At 35.5% G+C, this 16,745-nt stretch overlaps 4 protein-coding genes across 5 annotated transcripts; 2 read left to right on the top strand and 2 right to left on the bottom strand.

Moving 5' to 3' along the window:
- Positions 1–223: 223 nt before the first annotated feature.
- Positions 224–2,689, top strand: LOC105967950 (tryptophan aminotransferase-related protein 2-like). The gene is made up of 5 exons (XM_088826962.1): positions 224–446; positions 896–1,202; positions 1,493–1,773; positions 1,879–2,183; positions 2,294–2,689. The coding sequence occupies exons 1-5, from the start codon at positions 358–360 to the stop codon at positions 2,485–2,487; spliced, it is 1,176 nt and encodes a 391-aa protein (XP_088683088.1). The 5' UTR covers positions 224–357; the 3' UTR covers positions 2,488–2,689.
- A 536-nt stretch (positions 2,690–3,225) lies between these two features.
- On the bottom strand, positions 3,226–6,420 carry LOC105968118 (AP-1 complex subunit mu-2). The gene is made up of 11 exons (XM_012992736.2): positions 5,999–6,420; positions 5,530–5,676; positions 5,374–5,436; positions 5,103–5,279; positions 4,923–5,026; positions 4,731–4,838; positions 4,462–4,558; positions 4,181–4,278; positions 3,932–4,073; positions 3,733–3,855; positions 3,226–3,624 (listed from the first exon to the last, which is right to left on the bottom strand). Exons 1-11 carry the CDS (start codon positions 6,125–6,127, stop codon positions 3,526–3,528), a joined length of 1,287 nt encoding a protein of 428 aa, XP_012848190.1. The 5' UTR covers positions 6,128–6,420; the 3' UTR covers positions 3,226–3,525.
- Positions 6,421–7,250: 830 nt separating this feature from the next.
- On the bottom strand, positions 7,251–10,229 carry LOC105967949 (lysM domain receptor-like kinase 3). Its single transcript, XM_088827367.1, has 10 exons — positions 9,605–10,229; positions 9,306–9,515; positions 9,088–9,227; positions 8,880–8,969; positions 8,688–8,793; positions 8,461–8,612; positions 8,276–8,373; positions 8,059–8,197; positions 7,880–7,978; positions 7,251–7,586 (listed from the first exon to the last, which is right to left on the bottom strand). The coding sequence occupies exons 1-10, from the start codon at positions 10,227–10,229 to the stop codon at positions 7,422–7,424; spliced, it is 1,824 nt and encodes a 607-aa protein (XP_088683493.1). The 3' UTR covers positions 7,251–7,421.
- Positions 10,230–12,314: 2,085 nt separating this feature from the next.
- Positions 12,315–16,555, top strand: LOC105968054 (glutamate--glyoxylate aminotransferase 2). Of its 2 annotated transcripts, none has more exons than XM_012992660.2 (14): positions 12,315–12,742; positions 13,576–13,773; positions 13,848–13,913; positions 14,006–14,123; positions 14,225–14,306; positions 14,397–14,484; positions 14,568–14,726; positions 14,835–15,008; positions 15,107–15,238; positions 15,400–15,465; positions 15,541–15,605; positions 15,746–15,837; positions 15,957–16,113; positions 16,206–16,555. In XM_012992660.2, exons 2-14 carry the CDS (start codon positions 13,660–13,662, stop codon positions 16,333–16,335), a joined length of 1,443 nt encoding a protein of 480 aa, XP_012848114.2. In that variant the 5' UTR covers positions 12,315–12,742; positions 13,576–13,659; the 3' UTR covers positions 16,336–16,555. The 2 variants fall into 2 exon arrangements, with proteins under 2 accessions (XP_012848114.2, XP_012848115.2); XM_012992661.2 differs by having other exon boundaries at positions 12,390–12,748.
- Positions 16,556–16,745: the final 190 nt, after the last annotated feature.

A 16,745-nucleotide genomic window follows, 5' to 3' on the forward strand; every position in this document is an offset into this window, starting at 1 on the left:
CTAAATCTTTTTTATGTTGTTTCAAGAAATTACCATATTTTTCACTAAACTTACTATTATATGTGTTTAAGGCATTAATTCCTTTTCTTTTCTTAATTACCATAAAAGAACGTGAACTCGGCGAGAAACAAGAGCGAGATTCTGAATTATAGTGACTAATTCTCATTGAATCCTTAATATTTTATGGTAATTAATTAGCAGTAGTTCCCTCAAAGAGAAATTTAACAAAAATTAAAAAAACAAAAAATCAAATAATTTGCCCTATAAATACTGGACGAAGCTTTCATTAAAAAAACAGTGACCTAGAATATTTCTGAAATAATAAGGTAAATTATTTTCACAAGAAAAGAGAGAAGAATGTGTGGCAAATTTCAGTCACCTGAGCCCCAAGACAACAATGGCTCCACTCCAAACCCTCACCTTCAACCCATCATCAATCTTGATCAGTATGTTCTCTCTCTCTCTCTCTCTCTCTCTCTCTCTCTCTCTCTCTCTCTCTCTCTCTCTCTCTCTCTCTCTCTCTCTCTCTCTCTCTCTCTCTCTCTCTCTCTCTCTCTCTCTCTCTCTGTTTTATCAAATTGTATGTACTGTCAGGATTCATCATGGGTTTTTGATAAAAATAAGATCATGCACTAAAAATTGCAGTATACGCCAAAGATCAAATTTTTATTTTCTTGATAAATTGCAGTGTACTCCAAAGTTCAAATCTTTTTTCCTTCTTGACAAAATTGCAGTATATGCCAAAAGATCAAATTTTTATTTTCTTGGTTGTGTTTTTTCTTGACAGTGGTGATCCCACAATGTAAGAATAAAGGATTATCCACTGATGAATTGCAGTACATGAAAAAGATCAAATTTTTATTTTCTTGATTGTAATTTTTTTTTTTTTTGACAGTGGTGATCCAACAATGTATGAGTCTTACTGGAAACAATTTGGACAAAAGTACAGTACCACCATCTCTGTATCTCAATCACTCAGTTACTTTGCCAACCCTAAAAATCTGTGCTGGTTTTTGGAGCCAAAACTTGAGGAACAAATCAAAAATATCCACGAAGTTGTAGGCAATGCCGTAGTCGAAAATCGACACGTTGTTGTCGGAACTGGATCGAGCCAGCTCATTCTTGCTGCAATGTACGCCCTTTCCGATCCGTTAAACGATCCGAATCCAGTCAGCGTTGTGTCCGCCTCTCCATACTACTCTGTAAGCCTTGATGATCATAATTTAATCCCACTTGTCAATTTCTTTTTTTTTTTTTGAAGAGTAGTAGTAGATCTTGAAAAAGTCAATCTTGTGTTGTAATGCATGAGACAAACCTTGTCTCTCCATCTGAAATTTATTGTTGGTTTATTGCACAACATCTTCTGACAGGTGGACAAACATAGTAACATGGACATGTAAAATATAAATAAATAAATAAAAAATAAAAACATTAATAAACATGTGATCAATCATTAATCCTCTTGTTCATGATCTTAATTGTTTTTTTGCAGTCATATCCTGAGATGGCTGATTTTTTACGTTCCGGGCTATTCAAATGGGCGGGCGATGCACGAACGTTTGACAAAGACGGGCCCTACATAGAGATGGTGACCACTCCGAATAACCCGGATGGTTTTATTAGAGAGCCCGTCGTTAATCGGGCCAAAGGAATGCCCGTTCACGATCTTGCTTACTATTGGCCACAATACACAGCAATTACTTCTGCTGCAGATCATGACATCATGCTTTTCACCGTTTCCAAATGCACTGGCCATGCAGGATCAAGAATCGGGTATTTTTCGAAAAAACAAAAATTAATCTTCCTTATCAATTCCTCTTGCAATATTATATAATTCGATCTTTACTGAATAAACGGTTTTGTATTCTTTATGTGAAGGTGGGCGATTGTCAAGGATGAAGCAGTCGCTAGAAAAATGGTGAAGTTCATCGAAGTCAGCTCAATCGGAGTGTCGAAAGAGGCGCAAAACAGAGCAGCCACCATTCTTGAAATCATTTCCCTTAGCTGCTGCACCAAAAGCGATGACAACAAACTCGAGAATTTCTTCGAATTCAGCCATGCACTAATGGCCGAAAGGTGGAAGAAACTCAGAGAAGCGATCAAGAACAACAAACTATTTCACCTCGCCAAATTTCCGAAACTGCACTGCAATTTCGCCAAAGACTACACCGAAACATATCCCGGTAATTACTTACACGTATATATATATATATATATATATATATATATTTTTTGCTCGTATATTTCTAAACAAAAGCCGATGCTTATACGATTTTTTTTTTTTTTTTGACAGCTTTTGCGTGGATGAAATGCAACGAGAGCGGTGTGGACTGTGAGAAGTTGCTAAAGGGGCATAAGATTTTGACAAGAAGTGGAAAGAGATTTGGGAGTGATGAAGAGTATGTGAGGATAAGTATGCTGAGTAGAGATGAAGAATTTGATCTGTTTTTGCTGAGGATTTCAGCTATTGTTCATCATGACAATTAATTTGATTTGAGTTTTTTTAGGTTTTTTTATTATTTATTATTTATTATTTATTATTATAGTCTAGTTTTGCACCCATGGTCCTAACTATTTAGGCATTGTGGTGGATAAGATGCTTCTTACACTTGACATTCTTGTTTTTGTTCAGGTGTTATTTTATTTAAATAAATGTTGGGAATAATTTAGATTTTGTTATTTCATGGAATTATCCTTTATTTTTTTTTTTTCTACAAAATTCTAGTATAAATTGAAGCTAAACTTCTCCAATTAAATGTTATATTGTATATTATATTATATATTATATTATATATATATATATATATATATATATATATATATATATATATATATATATATATATATATATATATATATATAAATTAATTTATTTATATTATTTTAATTAAGATACAAAAAAAAGAAAAGAAAAAAGGATCCTGACTCTAAGTTATATTTTTGTTTTATTGGGAGATTAAAAGGAAACTGAACTGAAGAAATAAATAAAAAATAGAGAAAATTGAAACTAGTACATGACTTTGCAAATAATTAAGAAAGATTCATTAAAAATAATTATGCAGCTGACAAAAAATAATATTAATTTTCTCAAGACAAAAAAATTAACTAAACTAGCACTAAAATGTCAAGGAACTGGTTGTTTTGATAAATTTAAAATGAAGTAAACAAACAGAAACACGATTCTTTCTATCAATGCCACGATCGACAAAACTCTCGACAAGTTAGTTTCTTAACAACCAAATTTATATTCAGAAGTATAGTATCAGGTTTTGTACAAGGCACTCACAAATTTATCTCATTCCAAAAACTTGCGTTTGAAAAAAACGAAAAAAAAAAAAGAAAAGAAAAGAAAAAAAAATACAGCAAATGAATTTGGTGGCATCATGATAGAAGCAGAAGTAGAACTTGGACGACGATAATGATTTTCCCTACAGCCTAACCTCTTCAAGCAGGGCCAGATGATAGATACATAATACGTGCGTGCATCTTCCTCGGTTAATGAGCTAATTTATCGGAGTAGTGCGATCAAACAAGTCTGAGTTCATATTCACCGGCCATTGTTATATATCTCACCCATGGAAGTGCTTGATACCCACTTTTTTCAATGATTTTCAAGTAACGAACCTACAAATAATCCAAGGTGGTGAAATTTCAATCAGTAATACGAAAAAAAAAAAAAAAATTTAACATTAAAAAATTGCTCCCTAGTAGGTGAATGGCCAATTCTATCACCTGTATTCCTGAAACGGTAAAATACGGTATTTCAAACTTGACTCGTATAGGAGCCTTTCTTTCAGGACCAGATTCCTCAGATTCTATACTGGGAAGCCTAAACTCAGCTCTCAACATATATTCCTGCAAAAATCAATAAAGCAAAAATAAATATCCAAAAACCACATATAAACGTGCGTGCAGACCAACGAACCCGTACCTTGCCACCTGGGAAAGATTTTATTTTCCAAACCAATGCGTCATTTTCTGGTGCATAAGAAGCGGACCCCATTGATGTACGAACGTTGGGATTTGTAGAATCAGGTGGCACAGGCAACTCAATTTCCACATTTGTAGCAGTGCTGAAATTTTCATTGCCTTATTAATGAATCACGAGATTTACAAACTATATTGCAGGCGTTGTAGAAAATGAAGCAACAATGCAAATAAAAGCAGTTACGTAACATACCTACGCTCCTTGAACTGACTCCTCGCCTTTACTGTAAATTCTATTCGGCTCCTGGAATGTCTTTCTACCTGAGCTTCTACCCATATAAGAGGTTTTACCTGAAAAACAACAAAACTATGCCCTCGGTGACTAACTGGTCGATTTCCCAGAATGGAAGAATTTATAATATGGTTCAAAAATACATTTTTTACACGCATAATGAAAACCTCACAAGTAAATCCATAACAGAAAGCAAACAAGAGAAACGGCATTAAGTGAGCCACAAATTTTACAAATCTTACCTGAGTGCTGAGCCTGTATGTCATGAGATCAAAGGATCCATCAGGAGGTATGAAGGATATTGTACGGTCATTTTCAAATCGAGCCAAGCGCACACACCTGAACAAGTAAACCAGAAATCGAGCAGAATAAGACCAGTGAAGGCACATTCATGAAAACAATCTTACACGTGAATATGCACTTCTACACAGTAAACTAGATTTGCATCAGATATTTTTATCTTCAATCAACAATCACATATTACGAACTATTCTGAATATCAATGACGTACTGGTGAAACTTGATGTCGTCCAGATCAATGGCTTTTCCCTTAGTAGCGCGCCCCTGTGCCTCCAGCAAAACTCTATCGTTCAGCCCAAGCTTACACTCAGGCATACCACTGCCACAGATAACGTATCCAGAATTTATTTCCCTTGTTTTATAGAAATAATGCAGGAAATAGTAAAGAATATCGAGAACAAACCTCAAGTATGTTCGCATCTTTAATGCGCCAACAACATCTGACCTAATTATCTGGCCATTACTATTTACTAGTATGTTGACACTTTCCACAACATCAAGAAATACCTGGACAGCAAATAGAAGCTCACAATTCAGCGATTAATCAACTAAATCATCAAACGGCCATCTGAGAGAAACTTACTTCATTCTTCTTGTACCGTATGCCTTCGCTGCGCCACGACACTGCATTAGTGACAGCCATTGGAGGCCTCTGTGTAACTTCCATTCTATAAGCATCAGTCTTTATGAACTCACTAAGAATCTTCGCTTCAGTATATTGTGGGTACCCAAAGTCCATAATTTCATCAAGTAACTCATACTGGAGAGGGACAAGACATCGGGTTGTAAAATACTATAATCAAAATTATGCTCGAAACAATTCAAAATGAAAGAAGAACGCAAATCTCCCATACCACTACAACAAAATTGTCCCGAAGCGATTCCTCTTCTAACTCTTCAAAGTAGTGTTTGAACACCTGTCACAAAAAAATCCAACAACATTATTATTATTAACGAAATTAACATCAATATCATGAAGCGGCAAGTGTTCGATCGTCAACAATGCTTACGTCAACAACGCGGTGAAGGAATAGAAGGAGGCTAGCAGCATTGCAGTTTTGCCGCGATGCAGTCATGAGATACACATTGTTGTGCTGTATAAACATATACGTAACCCCATTATCATTTACAACAGGATCCTGTGTCTCTGGATCACCCTATATCATTACAAGACGGAAAGCCCCGTTATTTCTCGAATCGACCCACTGCAAACTCGACGAAAATAAAAACACACAAGGGCCAAGGCAACTAACAGTTATCTAGGGTTATTGTTACCATTTTCCCAGACTTCCTAAAACATAAATTTCAGCAAAAGACACTATCTTCAAAAGAGAAAATATGCTAATTTCTTTTTCCCCCACTTTTTTTTTTTTAATTGGATCTTAATGAAGAACAATGCAAGTCAAAACTACAACCAGATAATCGATCACATCTAAAATAAACAAATAAAACAAAAATGAAATAATAACGAAATCTAACATCTTTCTCAATCAGCTTGGTGAAGAAGCGCTCGGCTTGCACGGCGGTGACGTCACCACGGTAATCGCGCCACACCAGAACCCTACCCTTAATATCCAGTAGGAACAGCGCCGAGGCTGCTCCTGCCATATCTTCCTCTCCTCTGAATCAGCTGATTCTTCGATCTATCGATTCAATTGGCAGCGGAGATCATAGATCGAGAGTGGATGAAGTTGGTGGTTGGTGAGATCTACTGCTCATTTGGCGATCAATTTGAATGTTAGTTGCAAACGGGCTTCGTCTTCTTCGTTTCTGGAGAATGCTTTTTTGTTCGTGTTTCCCTTTGATTTTTCAAGGAAAAGAAAAAAAATTTGCAGACGAATTAGAAGGTGTTTGCTGAAAATAGAAGGTTGAAATTTGTTAACGGGCCCAAATTATGGCCCGTTTAATTACCATGTAATTGGGCTTTTTTATTAAGCCCGTGTTTCAACCCATTGGCTTGTAAAATAAGGGGTAGTTGACATTTTGCACCCTGCAATTATGCTCATCTGGCATTTTGCACCCTTAAATTACAAATATATATATGGCAGATTGTGCCATCAAATTAAGATTTACTTGGCATAGTTCACCCTAGAACCTAAAAGTAGTAGAATAAAAGGATTTTGTGGGAACTTAAAGGGTAAATTTGTGAATAAGTTCACTACCAACGTTTTTGATTAAAGAAAATATTTATGTTCTTCCTCGTTCACGGATGTAATTAACAATAAATGAACATTTTGCCTATTGAATTATGTTAAAATCATTTTTTCGTACACCAATTTTAGCAGAAAAGTGTATTGGGCTGCAATGTGCCAAGCAAATCTTAATTTGAGGGTGCTATCTACCATATTTTTAATTTAAGAGTGCAAAGTGCCAAATGAGCATAATTGGAGGGTGCAAAATGCAAAAACAGCCTAAGTGGGGGGCAAAGTGATTTTTATTATTAATTAGTATAATTGCTCCTTTTTTTTTTTCTTTTTATAATTTAATTGCCTTTGCTATCTTAGTTAATCAAAATTAACATGATGCAGGAAACATAAATTTCTTGAAAATTTCTTCATTTTTTTCCAATTATTGTTAAATTTATATAGTAATAACCGAAGTGTGTGTTAATAACCGAAGGGCATTTTCGTCTTTTCACAGTTGGCCAGCGTGCAAAAGATAAATGGATCGAATGTGAAACCTAAAAATTAGTAAGGGGGGTTCTTGCTATTTTTTTTATAACTGGCCGGGGGAATGGCGCAGATGCAATTTACAGAGGGGTAGTAAATGCAATAAACTCATTATACATGCATACAACTCAAATATTTCTTACAACCTTAAAAACACCACAGACAAAACAAGAAACAAGAGAAGTTTGTAATATAGCTTATATTGCAATGTGCATACAATGGCAGAAATATTTTCATCTGCCATTGAAAACTCCACTAAAAACCTGGCTGCTACCGCCAAGCGAAGCTTCCCATTCGATCGACGTCATTCGTATACGAGTTAGCGCAACCACTACTTCACTCATCTCCGGCCGGTCTATCGCCTCTTCGCTTAGGCACCATTGTGCAATTTCCGCCACCTTCAAATATCGAAATATTTATATATATATATATATATATATATATATATATATATATATATATATATATATATACGATGAATAATACAATAACATTTCATATCATATACAGTTAAACATCTATAAATTAATACCGTCGGGCTAGCAAAATTCTATTAATTTAGCGAAATATTAAATTATCGAACTGATAATTTAGTAGGTTTTTATCGACAAGAAACTATTATTTAAGCGAGGTTAGTATTAATTTATCGAGGTTCTACTGTTATTTGATTTTTTTTTGTGTACATACGAACCTTGTACACATCTTCCGGAGGATAATTGCCTTTCAGATTTCTGTCTATAATGGATTCCATTGCCGACTCCGGATCTTCGTCGTTGAACATATTATTTATCTGACAAAAAAAAAACACAAATTAATCATTGTCGAAAAAAATTAATCTGTTTTATGCTAAAAAAAAAAAATTTAACTTACTACTGTGATAAGTGATTTCATCTTATTCGGCTCGTGAATGTCTCGTATGAGCGCACGTTGTCCGGTTATTAGCTCTGCAAGAACAACTCCAAACGCGAAAACGTCCGTCTTAATAGTCACCTGCAGCTCTTTTACAGACCTTCCCAAAAAATAAATAAAATTAATTAATCACTAATTTAATGATGCTTATCACTTAATTGAATTTACTAGTGCTTACTCGGGAGGAAGATATCCCGGTGTTCCGACCAGCCGAGTTGCTAATAGCTCGTCTTCGTTTGTTCGTCCAACTAGCTTAGCTAATCCAAAATCTGCAACCTGTCAATATTATTAATTATCATTGCATTTATTTTTTAATCAAGAACACATAACATTAAATAAAATAAGATATATGTATAAATATACCTTTGCTCTAAGCCCTCGATCGAGGAGGATATTAGTCGTTTTAATATCACGATGCACGTATCGAGATTTCGTGTGGTCGTGTATGTACTCAATACCCCTTGCAGAATCAAGTGCAACTTGTGTTCTTGCAGTCCATGACAACGGCTCGTGACCTATTCGTCAATTATAATCACACGAAGAAAAAAAATGTTCGACAAAAATAAAAAATTATTGGGAGTAGTTAGTACCTTTGAGTAATGGATCATGAATATGTTCACTGAGAGAGCCGTTGTGTACGTACTCGTAAACCAAGTAGAGGTGGTCGTCTCCGCTGGCATACCCCAACAGCTCCACCTATAACGCGTGGTTCGTACCGTAAGTAACGTGCGCCTCTCCACGCAAGATTGAAACTCATTTGATTTTTTTTTTATTTTGCTTACCACATTAATATGATGTATCTTGCATAACACCTTGAGCTCAGCAAGAAACTCCTTCGACTTGTTCGATCTCATCTTTTTTATCGCAACCTCCTAATATTTTTGAAAACCGTAATAATTATTATATATAGGTATGTATATATGTATGTATGTATGTATGTATGTATGTATGTATGTATGTATGTATGTATGTATGTATGTATGTATGTACCTGTCCTCCGAGTACACCATAGTAAACACTTCCATAACCACCTTGCCCGATTTTTCTAGCTTCATCGAAATCGTTTGTAGCATCTGCAACCTCTTCGATATTGTAATACGTCGGTTTCTCCGATTCAAAGCCTGTTATATCTGTTTTTATCATCATATAAGATGATTATTTTTTAGAGTTTTTTTTCGAGTAGAATACGAAAAAAAGACTATTCTAACCTTCCATTTTTTCTCTACAAGTGTACTGTTTCATAAGGGAATGACTCTTTGTGCTTGAGTTCTTGGAGAAAGCTTTTGGATCTTCGACTATTCGTTTTCGACTTTTGCTTCTTCTGAGCAGGATTATCGCCAAGGTGCACACAGTAAGTATCGTCACACACGATAATATCCCAACTATTATCATCCATTTATGCATCTTCTTCTTTGTCCCTATAAAATAAGTTTAAAAAAAAAAATAAAAAAAATTCAAGAACATGATCATAAGTCAACCTCAGACAAAAAAAATAAAAATTCTCCACCTTTATTTGGATTAGGAATCCCATATTTTTCCATGGGGATATATAAAAGCCACCCTTCTTCGATATACGAAGGATTTGGAGCCAAATACGTGTTTAAATTCTCGATTCTGTCCACCTCAGCAGAGAGTGGAGCTGCAATCGAGGAGATCGTATCGTGGGCTTGAACCGTATACGTAACAACAACTTCCGAGTCGTTATCAACACAGCCACACAGTAGATGCAGAGTTTTGTCAACTCCGAAGGTGAGATTTGTGTCTTTCACTCCTTCCCAAACTTGGCCGCTGAAATTATTTCTCGACACATCGTATAAGCTGTCGTTTGATCTCGGCTTGTAAACTACATCGTAGAAATACCCGAGTGTGCTTTCGATGTTCTTGCATGAACAGTTGACCGATACTAGGTAGTCTTGTTCGTTTACGGGCTTGATTTGTGAGGCGTTGACCGAGTACAAAGAGGCGATCTGGTCTTTCTGAAACCCGTTGTGCTGGTAGAGAAGAGCGTTGCATGATTGGATCTTGTCTGAACAAGGGAAAGTGTAGACGTTTTTGTCCGAAAAAGACGGCTTGATGATCAAGAATAGTCGAACGAGAAATATTACAAGAGGGATACGTTTCGGACAAGGCATGATTTAAGGCTAAATGAGGATTACGAGAGAAAAGGATCGGAAGAAAGCACAATAAAGGGAATGAAGCTACGGAGGCTTCTTCGATTTTCGTCATTACATGTTTGTTGGTTTTATTACCATTATTCTATACCTCTTTTTTTCGACCGATAGCCGTTTCAAGAAATTTATATATTCGAATGCTTTATATATATTATATTATATTGCTGTTACCTAAGACAAAGCTCCAGTAGAATTCAGAAGTTTATATTCTATTACAGTAACGAAAAACATTGTCGATGTTCACAACACATCAAATATTAATTACTACGTTGTAAATCAAGCCAATTAAATTATCTGTCAATCATCGTAGTATATACGAGATGAGCTCAATGCTGCTGCTAGATCGAGCATAACTTCTGTCACGCAACCGAATTATATGTCGTAAATTTTATTACAACGTGATTAAAAAAAAATACGAGCATCGACAAGACCATCCCTACTAATTTGTCTACAAGAACATTGAGAAATTCCGTTGTCAACTTCGTAAATATATGTACTAATCCGAATAAATAAATTAAAAAAAACGACTGCGACACTGTGTCTACTGTTGACTTTGTTGTCATGCATTACATTTGATATTTATGAAGCTACATTTGTTTTCTCAGCCGGCTGAGAAAACAATATAATTAGTAGACCTGGTCTGGCTGAGGGGTTATTATTATTTATATATGTGTGTTATATATATCAATGTGAAGTTGTATAGACGAGACGAGATTATTACGAAACGAAATCGACTTGTCCGAATAATTATTTTATTACATGATGATGCTAAGGACCATTAAACTATCAGAAACAGAACTAGCACTATATATTACAGTAGTTCTTGAATTTGCATCTAGTTCTTAAAGATTTTATTACATCGCCTTATTTGTTTTTTTCTTTTCTTGAAACTACATCGAAAATCGTACAAAATTAATATGGTCAACCTTTTTTATATATCCATGGGTACATAAAGGAGCCACCCTTGTTCTAAATAAGATGGATTTGGAGCCAAATACGTGTTCAAATCCTCGATTCTATCGACTTCCGACGAAAGTAGAGCTGCAATCGAGGAGATAGTATCGTGGGCCTGAACTGTATACGTCACGACGTTACTATTATTATTATTATTGTTGTTGTTGTTGTTGTTATTATTAATAATATTATCATCGAGACAGCCGCACAAGAGATGCAGAGTTTTATCGACTCCGACGGTGAAATTTGTGTCCTTCACTCCCTCCCAAACTTGGCCGCTGAAATTATTCTTCGACACTTCCGTAAAATGTATCGTTTGATCTAGGCTTGTAAACTACATCGTAGAAGTATCCAGACACAACACCGTCGTCAATGTTCTTGCACGAACAGTTCACCGGTACTAGGTAGTCTCGTTCGCTTATGGGCTCGATTTGTGAGGCGTTTACATTGTACAACGAGGCGATTTGATCTTTCTGAAAACCGTTGTGCTGGTAAAGAAGAGCATTGCATGAGTAAACGTGTCGGAACAAGGAAAAGTGTACGCGTTTTTGTGCGAAACGGAGGTTTTAACTATCAAGAATAGTTGAAGGAGAAATAGACGAGGGAAATATTTCGGTCGAGACATGATTTTAGCCCTCGAAGAAAGCACAATCAACGGAGTCGTATATATATAGCCTCTTCCATTTTGTCATTACATCTTTGTTGCTTTTATTACCTCAATTTATCAGAAAATTTTATATTACATTGATGTTACCTAAGACCTTGATCCAGTAGAACTTAGAAGTTACAAGTTACTCTACAGCTATACGAAAAGATCTCGTCGATGTTCACAACACGATCGAATTGATGATTAAAACCTGTAATAATAATGGTTAATCAATCACATGAATAAAAAAATAATCTTTAAAACCGTAACAAACAATCGTATAAGTTCAGAGACTAATAGTGCATTATCAACTAATAGTACAAATTAGAGAACGTTCCACAGAATCTAGAATATTCTATTGAATCATAGTTGACGGGAAATTATAATTACCCAAACAAGATGGGCCTTTTCGTAATTTAACCGTGATTAAAATCATGTGACTTCAAAAAATTGAGATTGGACAGAGAATCAAAACCACAAAAAATAAAATAAAAAAGGGGGCACAACAACACAAAAATGAAAATGAAAAATCCAACTAAAATCAGAAAACACCCCTTTGAATTTAGAACTGTCAGTTTAAAGCAGAGCCACTCTTCTCACAAACTCCATTATCCTAAAATCCAAACAAGGCCCAAAACAATTTCCACTTAATCCATCCACTGCTCTCTTCAGTGGCTGTGGTTTTTTTGCCTTGAGAATTTATGTTCTTTGCCACATAACCATAAATGTAGTAATAATATCCTCTTTTGCCTCAACAAAAACCAAAATTGAAAAAAGAAAAAAGAAAAAAAAAAAGAATCTTTGCTACATTGAATGGGCTTTTGAAGTGGGAAGAGAGCCCACCTGAGCAGAGGTTTCTTCTTCTTCGAGAGCAGTGAGTGTGAGCTTTCTTTTCTTGCTAATTAAGTGTTTATTAGTGGTTAATTAATGTGGGTTTACTGGAAAGTAGACTCGATTTGCGTTTAAAGATTGTGTTTTTATCCTCTAATTTCTTGATGGGTTATAGCTGAAACTCTTCTTATTTGATTTTCCGTTTCTGGGTTTCTGCGATTATGTGAAATTATTGAAGGATCTTGCGTAAAAGCAGAGTGTTGCATTATCATTACTTTTTTTAATTGGGTGTTTTTTTTTGCTAATAATCATTAGCATTTTGGGTATAAGGTATGTTTCTCGTTCCTGCATATTTGATTAAAAAGAATATCCTGAAGGAGCTGCTTGATTTTGATAATTTTGATGCCGAAAAAAAATCGTTTATTTTAAAACCATTCTTGATTTTATTGCATCATCAGAGTATTGACTTTTGAATAACCCTTCAATTCAAAGGCTTAGGTAAGAATGTAGACTTTGGTTTGGATGTTTATGCCACCCCCATGTAATAATAAATCCTGGATTTTAGTTTTAGTTCATTTTTGTTTTAGTTTTAGTTCATTTTTGTTTTCTTGATTGACTGTATCTGAATCATTTGTTTTTCGTTCGATTTCTCGACACCTGAATATTAGTTGGATTACGATATCTGAATCTGGTAGTGAGTTTAGAAAAAAAAAAGGAGTAGTTCATGCGAAACTGTTAAAACTAGGCGTCCCGTTTTTCAGTTCAGTCGGAGTAATTACAAGATTATGCTCTTAATGTGTTCTTGCATAATCACTTTCTTACTTATCTGAATTTATTGTAGCCTAATTATATAAATTTCTTTTCGTCACTTCTCAGGTTGGGACCTAATTAGGTTCTAAGTCTTGTAATTGGCATAAATTCTTTTGTCGTTTCGAGTGCTAGAGAAACACGTAGTTCGTCATGGCAAAGGCAATGGATTACGAAAATTTGAACGAAAACGTCAAGAAATGTCAGTATGCTGTTCGAGGTGAGCTGTATCTTCGGGCTTCTGAGCTTCAAAAGGAGGGGAAGAAGGTATATACCGCCCCATAAAGAATATAATAATTCCGAGACTGCTCATCTTATAATATCATAATATTTGATGACAGATCATCTTTACGAATGTTGGCAATCCACACGCACTAGGACAGAAACCTCTGACGTTTCCTCGCCAGGTTCTTCAACACTTCTTCCTCTGTGCAAATAATATTTTCTTCCATTTTGCTTTTGCTGTCGTAATTAATGTAAGAGAAAATAACGTTGACAGGTGGTTGCTCTCTGCCAAGCTCCGTTTATGCTGGACGATCCGAATGTAGGGCTTCTATTTCCCGCTGATGCTATTGCGAAAGCTAAACATTATCTTTCACTGACTTCGGGGGGTTTAGGTAAACTGATTTTCTCGTAATAAATTCCCCTTAAAAAGTAATGTAGAATCTTCAACACGAAAAAATAAATAAAATGAAATAATCGATTGTTAAATGATCAGGTGCTTACAGTGATTCGCGTGGCCTGCCTGGAGTAAGGAAAGAAGTAGCAGAGTTCATCGAGAGGCGTGATGGATATCCTAGGTTAAAAAACGATTGTTTAATCCAATCCAATGATTGTTTGTGCATTTCGATCCTTGAATCGATTCTTCTAACAGTTTGCATTAATGGCAGTGATCCAGAGCTCATATTTCTAACTGACGGTGCTAGCAAAGGAGTGATGCAGATATTGAACACTATTATCCGTGGATCGAGCGATGGGGTAATTTTAATTTATTTTTTCTCGTGTTTGGATTTCTTGTCTGAAATTGAACAATGATACTAATTTTTTATTTTTTTAATCAGATATTGGTTCCGGTCCCACAATATCCACTTTACTCAGCTACTATAGCTTTGCTCGGTGGTTCACTCGTTCCGTATTATCTCGAAGAAACTGCAAACTGGGGTCTCGATATTGTTAACCTTCGCCAATCAGTTGCTCAGGCTCGCTCTCAAGGAATAACTGTAAGCATGATATATATATACGTATGACATATATATAGATATGTGTGTGTGTGTGTATGTAACGAGCTGTGCATTAAATTGTATCCATGCATTTGTGTGATAAAAAAGGTACGAGCCATGGTGATTATAAACCCTGGAAACCCTACTGGACAGTGCCTTAGCGAAGCGAATCTGAAAGAGATATTGAATTTCTGTTACCAAAACAACGTGGTTTTGCTCGGTGACGAAGTTTACCAGCAGAATATTTACCAAGACGAGCGCCCCTTTATAAGCGCAAGGAAGGTATACATATACATACAACTTCATTCTGTCTCTATAATTTTCATGGATATTTAGTACATTAAATTGCAATTTTTTTTCCGTCTGCAACAATTTTGAAGGTTCTGATGGACATGGGCGCACCCATAAATAAAGAGCTCCAGCTCGTTTCTTTCCACACTGTCTCGAAAGGTTACTGGGGAGAATGTGGACAGCGTGGCGGATACTTCGAGATGACTAATATTCCTCCCAAGGTATCTTCCTTCACGAATTATGACGAATCTAAATATTGCAATAAATTTATTATTTATATGTATGGTGTCAAAATACGTAACCAGAAAGCCATAGTTTACGATTGTAAAGATTGCATTTTATCTAACGCACTTTTGTTGTAACTGTTATTCTGTTATTGCAGGCGGTCGAGGAGATATACAAAGTTGCTTCCATAGCACTGAGTCCAAATGTTCCTGCACAAATATTTGTACGTCACGGAATTTGTATTTTTGTGTGTTTATTAATTAAACTAGCGTAAAATTTTGCGTGTTTGTATTTGCAGATGGGACTCATGGTCAACCCTCCAAAACCGGGAGATATATCGTATGAAAGATTTATCAGAGAGAGGTATGTGTGACTGTTGTGCATCATACTATATTATATTCTACATCATCGTTTAGACGAACACTTGAATGTTTTTAATTAAATGGGAATTTTCTTCGATAAATTTCGAGTACTTAGTTGCTTCTCTTGATATATCACTGCAGCAAAGGTATACTCGAGTCTTTGAGAAGGAGGGCCCAGCTAATGACCGATGGGTTCAATAGCTGTAGAAATGTGGTTTGCAATTTCACAGAAGGTACTTACTTTCCCCATGTTGAAAAGATTCTACGGAATCATTTTCAAAGATTCTTGTTGCTTTATCTCGATTTTATTTATTCATTTCAAGAATGTTTTTTTTTTTCTTTTTTTCTTCAGGTGCTATGTACTCGTTCCCACAAATACGCTTACCACCAAAAGCAATCGAGGCTGCCCAAAAAGCTGGAAAAGTAGCCGATGTCTTCTACTGTCTGAAGCTTCTAGAAGCTACCGGAATTTCCACTGTCCCAGGTTCTGGATTTGGTCAGAAAGAAGGGTACGCATATATATTCATGTTATATAAATATATATTGTGAAAAAATCAATATTTTCGAGCCATATTTAATTGATTATAATTTGATGATGTAGGGTTTTCCACTTGAGAACCACCATATTACCAGCTGAGGAAGACATGCCTGCAATTATGGACAGTTTCAAGAAATTCAACGACGAGTTCATGGAGCAATACGAAGACCACAAAGGCTATTCGAGGATGTAATAAAAGGTGGTGGTGAATTGAAGGCGAAAAAAATTCGATGGTCCGTTTGTATATCTTCTTTTCTTTGATGAAACTCAGAAATATTTATATATAACTTTGTTGCAAATGTTTATAATTCGCCTGCTTCCGTTTCGCTCGAAAAGTTACTTTATGTATTCCGAGACATGAAAATATCAACTTATTTTCTATATATAGTCCATATAAGCATTTCCTTCGTCAAGATTATTGCTTCGTACTGTGGTTATATATTGGTGTTGTGGCCTGCCTGTAAAAAAATGTGTTTTTAGCTTTGGTTGGATAAGCAATCGAGTCATGCTCGAAGAAGCTTTTAATCGAGCTTGATTTTTCTATATATTTAATCATATTTTCTAATCTTGCTCGAGCTCAAGTCGAGCTTCATTACTTTATGA

Source organism: Erythranthe guttata, chromosome 12 (assembly GCF_056151865.1).
Source record: "Erythranthe guttata isolate IM_541 chromosome 12, IM_541, whole genome shotgun sequence".
Taxonomy (NCBI): Eukaryota; Viridiplantae; Streptophyta; class Magnoliopsida; order Lamiales; family Phrymaceae; genus Erythranthe; species Erythranthe guttata.

Coding starts and splice junctions, on each gene's coding strand:
- LOC105967950 (XM_088826962.1), top strand. CDS start 358: ATGTGTGGCAAATTTCAGTCACCTGAGCCCCAAGACAACAATGGCTCC. Junction 1,774..1,878: donor CATGCAGGATCAAGAATCGG/GTATTTTTCGAA, acceptor CTTTATGTGAAG/GTGGGCGATTGTCAAGGATG. Junction 2,184..2,293: donor CTACACCGAAACATATCCCG/GTAATTACTTAC, acceptor TTTTTTTGACAG/CTTTTGCGTGGATGAAATGC.
- LOC105968118 (XM_012992736.2), bottom strand. CDS start 6,127: ATGGCAGGAGCAGCCTCGGCGCTGTTCCTACTGGATATTAAGGGTAGG. Junction 4,839..4,922: donor AAGATGCGAACATACTTGAG/GTTTGTTCTCGA, acceptor TATCTGTGGCAG/TGGTATGCCTGAGTGTAAGC. Junction 3,625..3,732: donor TTACCGTTTCAGGAATACAG/GTGATAGAATTG, acceptor GATTATTTGTAG/GTTCGTTACTTGAAAATCAT.
- LOC105967949 (XM_088827367.1), bottom strand. CDS start 10,229: ATGCCTTGTCCGAAACGTATCCCTCTTGTAATATTTCTCGTTCGACTA. Junction 9,516..9,604: donor GATTCCTAATCCAAATAAAG/GTGGAGAATTTT, acceptor CTTATTTTATAG/GGACAAAGAAGAAGATGCAT. Junction 7,587..7,879: donor CTCCGGAAGATGTGTACAAG/GTTCGTATGTAC, acceptor CGATATTTGAAG/GTGGCGGAAATTGCACAATG.
- LOC105968054 (XM_012992660.2), top strand. CDS start 13,660: ATGGCAAAGGCAATGGATTACGAAAATTTGAACGAAAACGTCAAGAAA. Junction 13,774..13,847: donor TTCAAAAGGAGGGGAAGAAG/GTATATACCGCC, acceptor ATTTGATGACAG/ATCATCTTTACGAATGTTGG. Junction 13,914..14,005: donor CTCTGACGTTTCCTCGCCAG/GTTCTTCAACAC, acceptor TAACGTTGACAG/GTGGTTGCTCTCTGCCAAGC.